Genomic DNA, 11,338 nt, shown 5'->3' with positions numbered 1-11,338 from the left:
TGAATGCATGAATTCATTCAGTATAAAATGTTTGTTTCACTTAGGAAGTTTCGACAGGATTGATGCAAAAGTGTGTTATTAATCCCTTAAATTATTAGGAAAAAGAAAACAAGATGATGGTCGTGCGTGTAAGCTTGTATAAAAGTTTAAAACTTGTATCTGAGTAAGTTTGAAAAATGAAATAAGAGTAACTAATATAAATAAAATAAAGTAAATGCTAATCAAGAGACACACAACTGACCAGCTCGTATTAGTATTTATAAAGAACTATTATAAAAATGTGTAATTTGCAAGAATCATATTTCGATCCACTTAATAAAAACAACTGTAATCGTAACAGTGAGGGGTTGCAGTGCATTATGATTCTGATGAATTATGATGTGTAATGATATATTACATTAATAAAGGAATCCACTAAAGAATTTATTAAATTGTTTATATGGCACAATTTATGCATGCCGAATTTACTGTTGCATCAACCCTCCTTTATATTTCCTTGAAGTGGAACATTTCATGCTCCATTCATAGTAATTATATATGTGACACTCTCTTAAATACAAACTATAATCGTTTTGGTACACTTGAAACCTTAAACAACATTACTTCTATTCGGTACATGTGACAAATAATTTTGCTCGGATAAACAGTTTTTTCAATAAATTAATATTTGTTCAAGGTTTCAAAAAACAATACCATGTATATATTTTCGTTCGCACTACTTATTACGTTCAATCCATGTATTATGTTCATATCTTTTTTCTTCGATAATAAAAATACAAGCAGTACAATGAAAGTTATAGAACTCAATGCTATACGTGAATTTTAATTGGTACGTGTGTAAATTATTGTTTGCTTTTTTCTTTTCATGTATATAATTAATGTTGTGTCTAGATGTATGGTGTTGGACACACGCAAAATACGCGGATGTATGTATTCTGTCTCTAAATGAGACACCACAAAGTGAGTCATGATATAATACTTGAGACTATAATATGACGTGCAAGGATGGCTGAAACCTCACACTCTTATTGATGTTCTATCCATAAATTATTTTCAGTGGCATTGCTATAAAGCCCGAATCATTTCCGTACCCCTACCTTAATATTTAATTCTGGGGTTTGATTCTTTACAAGAAATAGTCTGGTGTTCGCCTAGTAACGTGTGGCTCTCCGCGTCTTGGAGCCGGGTCAAATTGAAGGCTGAAAAAAGCGGATTATCATAAATCATGTCTTAACTTATCTCCATATTAAAGCTTTTACATAAATTTGCGTAAAACTCACAATGAATATTTTAAAGTATCGTCTAATTCCATGATTGCAGCTTGATTTCCACAACGGTAGCAGTAATTAGGGGCTGAGAATATAGTTACAACGTTACGATCGTGACACCTGTAAGGTTAATTATGAACTATTACATGTATACTATAAAATACGGTAGATACGATATAGATACGCATATGTATTGCACAAAATAAAGCGGTTAATAAATACACTTAATTCCGTTTTCACATGATTTTGACTTAAATACAGTCTCGAAAAAAAATTAAATTCTCTTTCTACACGATTTGTTTTGATTTAACATAATCCGATAAATTTGCCTTTTTAAAACTCTTCCCTCAATTGCAATTGTAAGAAAATATGTTCCTACTTATTTTTCTATTCACAAACAGTCTTTCATATTTTCATGTGCACAGTTAGCAGTGGGTAATCAAACTGTCTAAACGTGTTTAAACATCTGACATGGTGTTTGAACAGTCCCAGCCGAGTTTGTTCACAGCGAGACGTTCAAATTGAAGGTTAAGTTCAAACTTTTCAAATAGTATGATGACGTTTCGTACTTCAAACTTGAGTTGCTCTAAACTTTTCAAACAATGTCATGAAACGCTCGAATTACAAGCCACTCATGCAGCGAGCATCGACTACGTGACTTGAGGTGCTCTATCAAGGGCTTCACAGTGAGTTATTTATCGATACCCCCCTTGCTCGGCTTCAAGTTTCAAACGTATCAACAAACTATTTGTAAAGTTTACGGCGGTCCGACTTTGAAACATTATCAAATTGTTTGAAAAGTTTGAACGTAACCTTCAGTCTGAATGCCTCGCCATGATCAAACTTGGCTTTGACTGTTCGAACTTCTCATGTGCATAAAAGACGAAACATATGTGGAACAATTTGTCTGCAGACCCACCACTCTGCAATTTTTTTATGCATGTTTTTTCTTACGCCAATTTTTCGGGAACTTATCTGTCGCGAAAAAAACAAAATTAAGCGTAATTTCAATAAATGTACCAGTTGTAGCCTTCCATAACTAATTGATGCGCTCGTGATACTAATGTCAGGCCATTAGAATGATTAAAAGTTTCTGATATATCTTGTCCAAAAGTATATCCTGCCCCGCGAGGAGAAATACCCCATCCTCCTCTATCATCTGGGTCTGACCATAAAAGATCACACATTGGACCCTGTACAAAGTATAGACAAATATTATTATGTGCCCTTCCCTTATATCTTTTTGTTTCCAAGAGCTGGAAACACCAACCTCGTGTGGAACTTCCTGGATACGATCTAGGGAACGTATATGATCTAAAGTATCGATCGATGGTGATAAACCACCGTGTAAACAAAATATTTGACCATCCACCAACGCAGTCAATGGTAAATAGTCAAACAGGTCCGTAAAGAATTTCCACACATTTGCGTTACCATATTTACGTAAACATTCATCGTAAAACCCATACACCTGTGTGATTTGTCTTGACTCATGATTACCTCTTAAAATTGTTATTCTTTCTCTATATCTGACCTATACACACATGAAGGATTTGAAAAAGTTTATGAAATTTTAACAATTTGTAGTTACATTATTCTTTTTCTATTACATATACATATTTAATAATATTAATCTTACCTTAAGTGCAACCAGCAAGGTAACAGTTTCAACGGAATAATAACCACGATCTACATAGTCACCCATAAAAAGGTAATTTGTATCTGGAGATTTGCCACCTATTCTGAACAATTCCATTAAATCATGGAACTGTCCGTGTACATCTCCACATACTGTTACAGGACATCTTACTTCTTGTACATTAGACTCTTTAGATAAGATTTCTTTTGCCTAAAAAGCACAAAATTTGTTATAACATTTTGCAGTTGCCAATGCAGCAAGTGCTTAATTCAATATTCATCTATCATGATTCATACGGTATATATATATAAATACATAAATGTTTACGCAAATAATTACATACCTTGAAAAATATTAACAAATTACTTCAGTCACAAACAGTGACAAAATAATTCTAAATACATTAATAATTGTGATTTTAATGATTTAGTAACATTAATATGCAACATTATGTAAAAAGTTGAAGTAGAAATTTTTAAAATACCCTTTACTTTCTTAAAAAAAGCAAGAAAGTATTTTAATTTAGCATTGAGAAGAATTCATTAATTACATTAGTAAATTTATACATTTATAACTGATAACATTGTGTCCTTTTATATCTAAATTAGAAATAATGTCAAGTTCAATGTGTATTTGTAAGTATGTAAAATCATTATTTCTATAGGCAGTGAACATAATGCGTTCCTTTTGTTATGACAAATAAATCCTTATTTGCAGCAAAAAACTAATTCTTACACATTACTATACTTAGAATCTTTTAATGCATCCACAGTAGATCACACCATGTGGCATTTCTGATGACATGACAATGTACAGATGCCACCAAGTGACATTGTGATTTGTTTTATTTTTCATTTGTTACATCGATCCTGTACATTTTCATTAATATCTTTAAATTACCATTCTATGTAATAATTATAATCGAAATACATCAATTATAATTACAACTCAACAACATTTATGAATCTGATTGAAAAAAATATATATGTTACACATACTTAAACATTTATTTGCAGAGTTACAGTAACTGTGTGAAACAGTTATCCATTTGCTCTTGATAGTTATGTATGTATATTTAAGTACAGTATATACAAACATGTCAGAAAAATAAGAAATTAAACAAGATCAATGTCATGCAAAATTACGAATTCGTGTAAAAACGTGACGTGAATGTTGAATATATTGTGAAAACCGACATGTATTTTGTATGCCGGAAGAAATCCTACTCGTAAAGTAACAAAAATAGAATCGTTGGCTGATTCAATGAGCTAGTCAGTTTAACAGGCACGAACAAGTTGCAGTAAAGGACCGAAAACCAGTGACCACGGTCGTTTGAGCGTCCGTTCGCGATTGAAATACAAATTATTAGCGGAATCAAAAACTTTATAGAATCATGAAACATAGAACGTCGATAGTTCTTTTTTCTGTATTTACAAGACAATCAAATGTATCACAGTAAAATTCACAATGACATGTCAAGCCATGCTTAGCGGTATCGTGTAATATCAGCGAATGCTGGTAAAACTACAAATCGGAATTAGTCGGATAAACAGTGAACAGTATCGACAATTAAGCGAGCACAGTGAAATTGGTAAAAAAAAAATAATTCAAAACGGATCCTATACCTTCTCGCACAGAGTTTTCACTTGGCTTTCTGTTAGTTGTTGGCAGTCATTTAATTGTTCTATCCACTGGTCGAGCTCTTTCAACGACGCTTTCTCCTCCATCGTACAAGTCTACGTAACGTCCACGGATCCTCTGCGCCCTTAGCACGTGCAATAAAAGTAAAACGAGTCCGCTCCGTAAACTAAATCATTCGGTTTTACTGGAAAAGCTTCTTAACACAAATATCCCGACGAAGCACACACTCACAAAATGGCCGATCGCAAGTACTGACGGTGACGTCATACTCAATTCATGCGTGCTTCGCAGCTAGTGATGGGCACCATCGACTAAATAAAACTATCGACTAACGACTATTTAGTCGCAACATACTATCGACTATTTAGTCGATAGTTTTTAGTCGACTGAAATTATGCTTTAGTGGTTATGTACAGATTATATCGTCAAATTTTCATGACACCATTGGTGTATTTACCTTTTGGAAATTTATTAAGAAAAAATATAAGTGGTAAACAAGTTTTTTTAAACAATTACTAATATTCGATTTTTCGTAAGCTATTTGATATTGGCACTTAAAAAATTAACTGCTCTACATTTTTTGTGAAAATCAATTAGGTTATAAGCAATAATTTGCACAGTTCTTGGAAAAATTCTTTAAAATCAAATAAGTGTTGTCACAATAGCAGGTATTTAAAATTATGGGATTGTTTAATTTTTTATACATACCAAATTTTATTTGATAGTTAATGTTGTCATTTCTTCTTCTCCTAGGACAGATATAAATATTGCTATATTAGGAATTTAAAAATAAAAGAATATAATAAATTTTTTGTCGATAGTCTATTTCTTCTTTCTGACATAATTTGTCCAACTTTGGAAAATATCTGTTCTGATGGAACAGATCTTGCAGGTGTACATAAATATTTTTCATTAATTTTTTTTAGTTCAGGCATTGTGTGGCCATGTGTATTCTAAAATGCAATGGGATCACTTTTAATACTTTCGTAAGGCAGATCTAAATATTGCCTTGTTATGTTTGTTGCGGTTTCTAAAGGTGTAGAGCACTGTCTAGTTAGATGGGAAACTTTATCAACAGAAAAATTCCAAAATCCTGCATCCTGATTAAGTGGTTCTTCTTCTTCTGGGTTTGTACGTCTATTCTCATGAATTTGCACGTTGGTTAGTAAATTCTGAAGTTCTGATGTTAAAGTTTCTATTGCTCTTTGTGCATTTCCTTCGCTTTGAAAAATTGCTGTTTTAAATCTAGGGTCTATTATTGTAGCTGTTGATGTAATTTTATTTGTTTCTATGTATTCAAATCTAATATCAATATTGTTTAACAGGTTATTTTTTAGTGCAAGGCCAGGCATTGTCACAGATGTAATATTTTGGATGGCGTTTTCAATTCCTCTTATTAATGGCATGATTTTTGAAGCTGTAGAATATTTCTCAGCACACAACTCTACAGTTACATATTCTATTGGTTTCAATAACGGTATTATGTCTTCTATAATGTCCCATTGTTCTGATGTAAGGATTGTAGGACATCTGGATAGTGATACCACAGTTGCCGATAAGGGACTTCAAGCACTTGAAAAGCAAACGTTGACGAAAAGAAAGGGGCTTTTCCGGACAGAAGAATCGTTCTTCTCAGCTGGCGAGCATCGAAACCTTTTTGTAAAATTATCGATTCAACATTAATAGTTACGACTTATTTATTTGCATTTTTATCGTTTTTTCTTACAATAATATTACTAATATCAATTAATATTACATAATATTAATGTATCAATATTAATAATAAACGTATTAATATCATGTATAATAAACAGTAAAACATAATATATATAAATCTTCGTAAAAGAATTAAAGAACGAATCTTTTATTTTCGTTAGTAATATTAGCCCACCCCTGCTTCCTGTAATGTTCAGAGTTTTAGATGTTTACATTATCAAGTGACAGAGTCGAATTCTGAGATAATACGTTCTAGTTGGTTCGTCTTCTTTCTTAGTAATACTTAAAATTTCTTATTAATATAAAAGAGGCACGAAAGTATTCGTGCACTCTAAACAATTAAATAAACTTTTTAAAATTAACGATCTGACTTTTTCGGAGAAATTTAAACGATTAGTTTATAAGGTAATGCATAAAAAAATATATGGAAAAATTACAATTCGTTTGCATCGCGAAAAAAATAATCAAGATCCAGTCAATAGCGATCAATAGCTCGATAGTTCCAGCGAGTCGCTTGAAGCGACTAAATTTAACCGACTAAAGTAGTCGCTTCAAGCGACTAATATTAGTCGCTTGAAAGTAATCGCTTCAAGCGACTAATATTAGTCGCCTAAAAGTAATCGCTTCAAGCGACTAATATTATTCGCCTGAAAGTAAAAGCTTCAAGCGACTAATATTATTCGTCTGAACGTAGTCGCTTCAAGCGACTAACATTATTCGTCTGAAGTTAGTCGCTTCAAGTGACTAAAGTAGTCGACGATTAAAAAAATTAGTCGACTAAAAGTAGTCGTTGGTTACTATCGACTTAGTCGATAGTTTTTAGTCGATAGTGCCCATCACTAGTCTGGCCGTAGCAAGCGAGGCAAATTGGTAGCGTGGTGGGGATGGCGGCCATTTGTCATTGAAATACGTGTCCGCTTACATAATACAGAAAAATAGGAGTAAAGTAGAAATTATTAGAGAGTTTTTAAAATGTATTTCTTATTTTGCATATTTTGCATAATACATATGTTTCGTGTATTTCACAGTCAAAATAAAAATACCTCATGTCTTGTTCAAAACATGTATTTACAAAAGTACATATATAGAACATGTACATACAGAAGTACCCTCACGAGCAAAGTCGGCTTCCGCTAGGGGAAAAAGCAGTGCAGAAGGGCCTTCTATCACTTGGTCTCGGGAATTATTGAAATTGATGTCAAATTAACATTCAATTTAACATTTATTTGGGTATTTGAATTAAATTTACCAAGTGGTAGGAGGCCCTAGTTTAGTTTAGTTTAGTTTATGCTCAGTCTCCCAGGAGAGGGGAAGTGCGATTTCCCCCCCAAGGCCGCAGCTGTGGCTCAAACGCCTGTAGCTATCTCACAGCCCTGCAATAGGACTGCGGTGGGCGTTACCCGGGGATACTATTTCCCCCGGCTTTCTAACCCGACCAACTTTTTTAGGCCCGAGCCACATGAAGGCGAGGAAGTACTCGCCCGGGAGGCGGAGAGTCACTAGGATCGACCCTTCCCTACCTAAATGAGTATCTATGGAATATGGTCGTCGGGGCAACCGATCCTTCGTCTCCCAAAGTGAGTACCGGCTCACTCTTTGCTTCACCCACAGACCGAGTCTGTACCAGGGGTGGAATCATCGTGCTTGCGTACGTTCCATCATCGAGAGAGAGCTGTGTCGCCTGTTTCAACCCCCTATCGTACTACCTGCCTATGTCCCGAATATTTCAGGAGCCCCCCCTCCTCTAATACCCCTCACAAATCTACCACCCCCCTCAAGGACAGGGAGGGAGTCCCGGGACTCCGACAGAGATACATGGGGAGGCCGTTCTAGCCGACCTCAAGGAGAGACGTGGTCGGGTTCGGCGATCACCTCCCCTGGGAGCCGCAGTGGACCATAAATGAATCCACCGCCAGTATGAATCTAGTCTAAATCTATAGCTGGGTATGTGAATTTAATAGAATAGGAAACGAGGTAGAGTAGATCACGCCCTCCCCCCACCCTAGAGTTTGCAAGGAACGCGACGCGAACGGTAGCCTACCGGACTTCGCCGAAATTTCTCCGAAGAGGAAATATCAGTTTCATCAGGGACCAGCGTCCGCGTTCTGGGTCGCAGGTCTCGCTCCTCCCTAATGGTCGACGCTCTCTCTCTCCGGCGTACCACGGATCGTTGCAGCGTGTGCCAAACGCCCCCCTGACCCGTCGACATATGTATTCCGAGGTCACGGTTGTTTACCGGCACGTGAGGCCTGTTTTCGGTAATGCCATACCTTACGTCCGGCGCTTCGTTCGTAAAGAACTGCCTTCCGGATTACGATGACCGCGGGGCTCGTTGGGTCGTGGTCCCGCAAAGACATGCTCTTCATGCTTCCGGGACTCGGTTCGCTAGTATACGCCCCGCTGTCCGGAATCGCATTCGGGCCCCTACGCGCTTTATACTATTCAAGGTGGCACGACCAGGCCCCCGAAGGGTTTAATACCTGAACGGCCTTCGCCCCCCTTCCCTCGGGCCCGAATGAGCGCTCCTGGCGTCTGGTTTTCTTACCTCTGTTCCGGGAGCTTCTTGCCGAAGATCCAACCGGCCCAGTTTGTGACCACGCGTCCTTGACCGCTATCCCGTATGCTACCCGGTATCGGTGTCCTTTGCCCACAGAACATCGTCACGGGCTGGTGCTTGAGTGTGCGCTCGGTGTACGCAGGCCCGTGCCGATGTCCGCGATCGGACTCCCCGATTCCTACCTTACTCTAGTTCGAGAACGAAGGGGGAATTTAGGCATAAGGTTGTCCCGTCCTTGGACAACTACTTCTGCCTACCCCGTTCACGGACGGTCCTCGGGTTCCGGGCCCTCACCACCCCCGGGCTACCTCCCGGAACCCACCCGGTCCGTTGTTCTCCGCGGATCCTGTGTCTGTCACTGCGATCCCCCCACGCGGGGGTTACTGGTTTTCTATCCCAGTTTTCCCGTCGTCCTGGGACCACAGCGGGGATTGAGAGGCAAAAATACGGCTGGAGTCGACAGGGTTCCCCTTCTATCTTTTCCCCCGTGTTGCCTCTTCACGAGTGGTCTTCGGGAAGCACGTCGGCAGGCTTACACCCCCTGTCTGCTTTTACCCTCCCGACTCGTATCCCAACACCCTGCACGGGCAGGTCAGATCCGCGTTTACCCTCTCTTCCTGCCGGGAAACCTGAAGCATCCTATCCCTTCACCTTGGTGAGGTCTCGGTGAATGGGCCGATTGACCTCCCGGGTTCGGGGGGGGGGACTGAGAGGGAGTTTTGTGTCTGGATGAGGGCCACCGATAACCCTCATCCTACACCCTCCCTCTTCACGTACGGTCTTCATGGATCGAGCTTCGGGACAAACACTAGTCCCACTCTTTGCATTCCCATTACGTATCCCTGTTGTGCTTTTCTCAGACTCCCTTGGGTCGCTAAAATTCCGGCTAAACGCGTGTACTTGGGTAATTATGGCTTACCCCTTCTCCAGCTCCATCCCTCCGTGTTCGGCCGCTTCCTTTTTCCCCGTCCTTCTTCTTCTTTCTCCTGCAGTCGATATCCTCATTCTGCTTGCCTCCGGTCCAGTGGTTTTCCTAAATCGGCAGACAACGTCCACGATGATCTTCCGTAGCCTTATCTTCGACGATTCATCCGTGACGACCCTCCCCAACTGCCTCCATCCACATTCGATGTCCCTAGTACAGATAACCCCCTTCTTGTATTCTTATTCAACAAAGGTCACCCTCTCTTTCGCATCCCGTCAGGAGTCGATTCTCCCGACGGGATCCCAGGCGGCACCACGTGGAGGCGAGAGGGCGTGATTTTCGGGGCTTCCAGACTTCTCCGAGCAACGACAACATGTTTGATTATTCTCGGATCCATCTGGACATCCTTCCACCATCCCGGGGTGGAAGAATCTCCTAAATCTGCCGCCCAATAGGAGGCCCTAGTTAGTTAGTTAGTATCACGTTTCTCCCGGGAGAGGGGAAGTGCGATTTCCCCCCCAAGGCCCAGCTGTGGCTGCTAGTGCCGGTAGCTTTCACACAGCCCCTCGCCACAATAGCCGGTACTGCGGTGGGCGTTACCCGGGGAGGCAATTTCCCCCGGCTTTCCAACCCGACCAACTTTTTTAGGCCCGGGCCACATGAAGGCGAGGAACTACTCGCCCGGGGGGCGGAGAGTCACTAGGATCGACCCTTCCCTACCTAAATGAGTATCTATGGAATATGGTCGTCGGGGCAACCGATCCTTCGTCTCCAAACCGGCTCACTCTTAGCTTCACCCACAGACCGAGTCTGTACCAGGGGTGGAATCATCGTGCTTGCGTACGTTCCATCATCGAGAGAGAGCTGTGTCGCCTGTTTCAACCCCCTATCGTACTACCTGCCTATGTCCCGAATATTTCAGGAGCCCCCCCTCCTCTGGTACCCCTCACAAATCTACCACCCCCCTCAAGGACAGGGAGAGAGTCCCGGGACTCCGATAGAGATACATGGGGAGGCCGTTCTAGCCGACCTCAAGGAGAGACGTGGTCGGGTTCGGCGATCACCTCCCCTGGGAGCCGCAGTGGACCATAAATGAATCCACCGCCAGTGTGAAGTTAGTCTAAAATTATAGTTGGGTATGTGAATTTACTAGAATGGAAAACGAGGTAGAGTAGAACGCGCCCTCCCCCCACCCTATAATCTGCAAGGAACGCGACATGAAACGATGGCCCACCGGACTTCGCCGAAATTTCTCCGAAGAGGAAATATCAGGTTCATCAGGGACCACCGCTCGCGTTCTGGGTCATTAATCGCCCCTCCCTAATGGTCGACGCTCTCTCTCTCCGGCGTACCACGGATCGGTGCAGCGTGTGCCAAACGCCTCCGTGACCCTTCAACATATGTGCTCCGGGGTCACGGTCTTTTACCGGCACATTGGGCCTGTTTTTGGTAATGCCATACCCTACGTCCGGCGCCTCGTTCACCCTGAACTGCCTTCCGGAATACGATTGCCGCGGGGCTCGTTGGGCCGTGGTCCCGCGAAGACGTGCTCTTCACGCTTCCGGGGCTCGGTTCGCCAGTATACGTTCCGC

General features: G+C 40.7%; 1 protein-coding gene across 1 annotated transcript; it reads right to left on the bottom strand.

Annotated features, from left to right (window-relative positions):
* Positions 1 to 741: 741 nt before the first annotated feature.
* LOC107190822 (serine/threonine-protein phosphatase 2A catalytic subunit alpha isoform) lies at positions 742 to 4,808 on the bottom strand. Its single transcript, XM_015579706.1, has 6 exons — positions 4,533 to 4,808; positions 2,908 to 3,117; positions 2,539 to 2,802; positions 2,289 to 2,461; positions 1,281 to 1,388; positions 742 to 1,199 (listed from the first exon to the last, which is right to left on the bottom strand). The coding sequence occupies exons 1-6, from the start codon at positions 4,632 to 4,634 to the stop codon at positions 1,127 to 1,129; spliced, it is 930 nt and encodes a 309-aa protein (XP_015435192.1). The 5' UTR covers positions 4,635 to 4,808; the 3' UTR covers positions 742 to 1,126.
* Between the last annotated feature and the right edge of the window lie 6,530 nt (positions 4,809 to 11,338).

Source organism: Dufourea novaeangliae, unplaced genomic scaffold (assembly GCF_001272555.1).
Source record: "Dufourea novaeangliae isolate 0120121106 unplaced genomic scaffold, ASM127255v1 scaffold232, whole genome shotgun sequence".
Classification (NCBI taxonomy): domain Eukaryota; kingdom Metazoa; phylum Arthropoda; class Insecta; order Hymenoptera; family Halictidae; genus Dufourea; species Dufourea novaeangliae.
The sequence above is the reverse complement of the archived record's forward strand: the minus strand, read 5'-3'. Positions and strand labels throughout refer to the sequence as shown.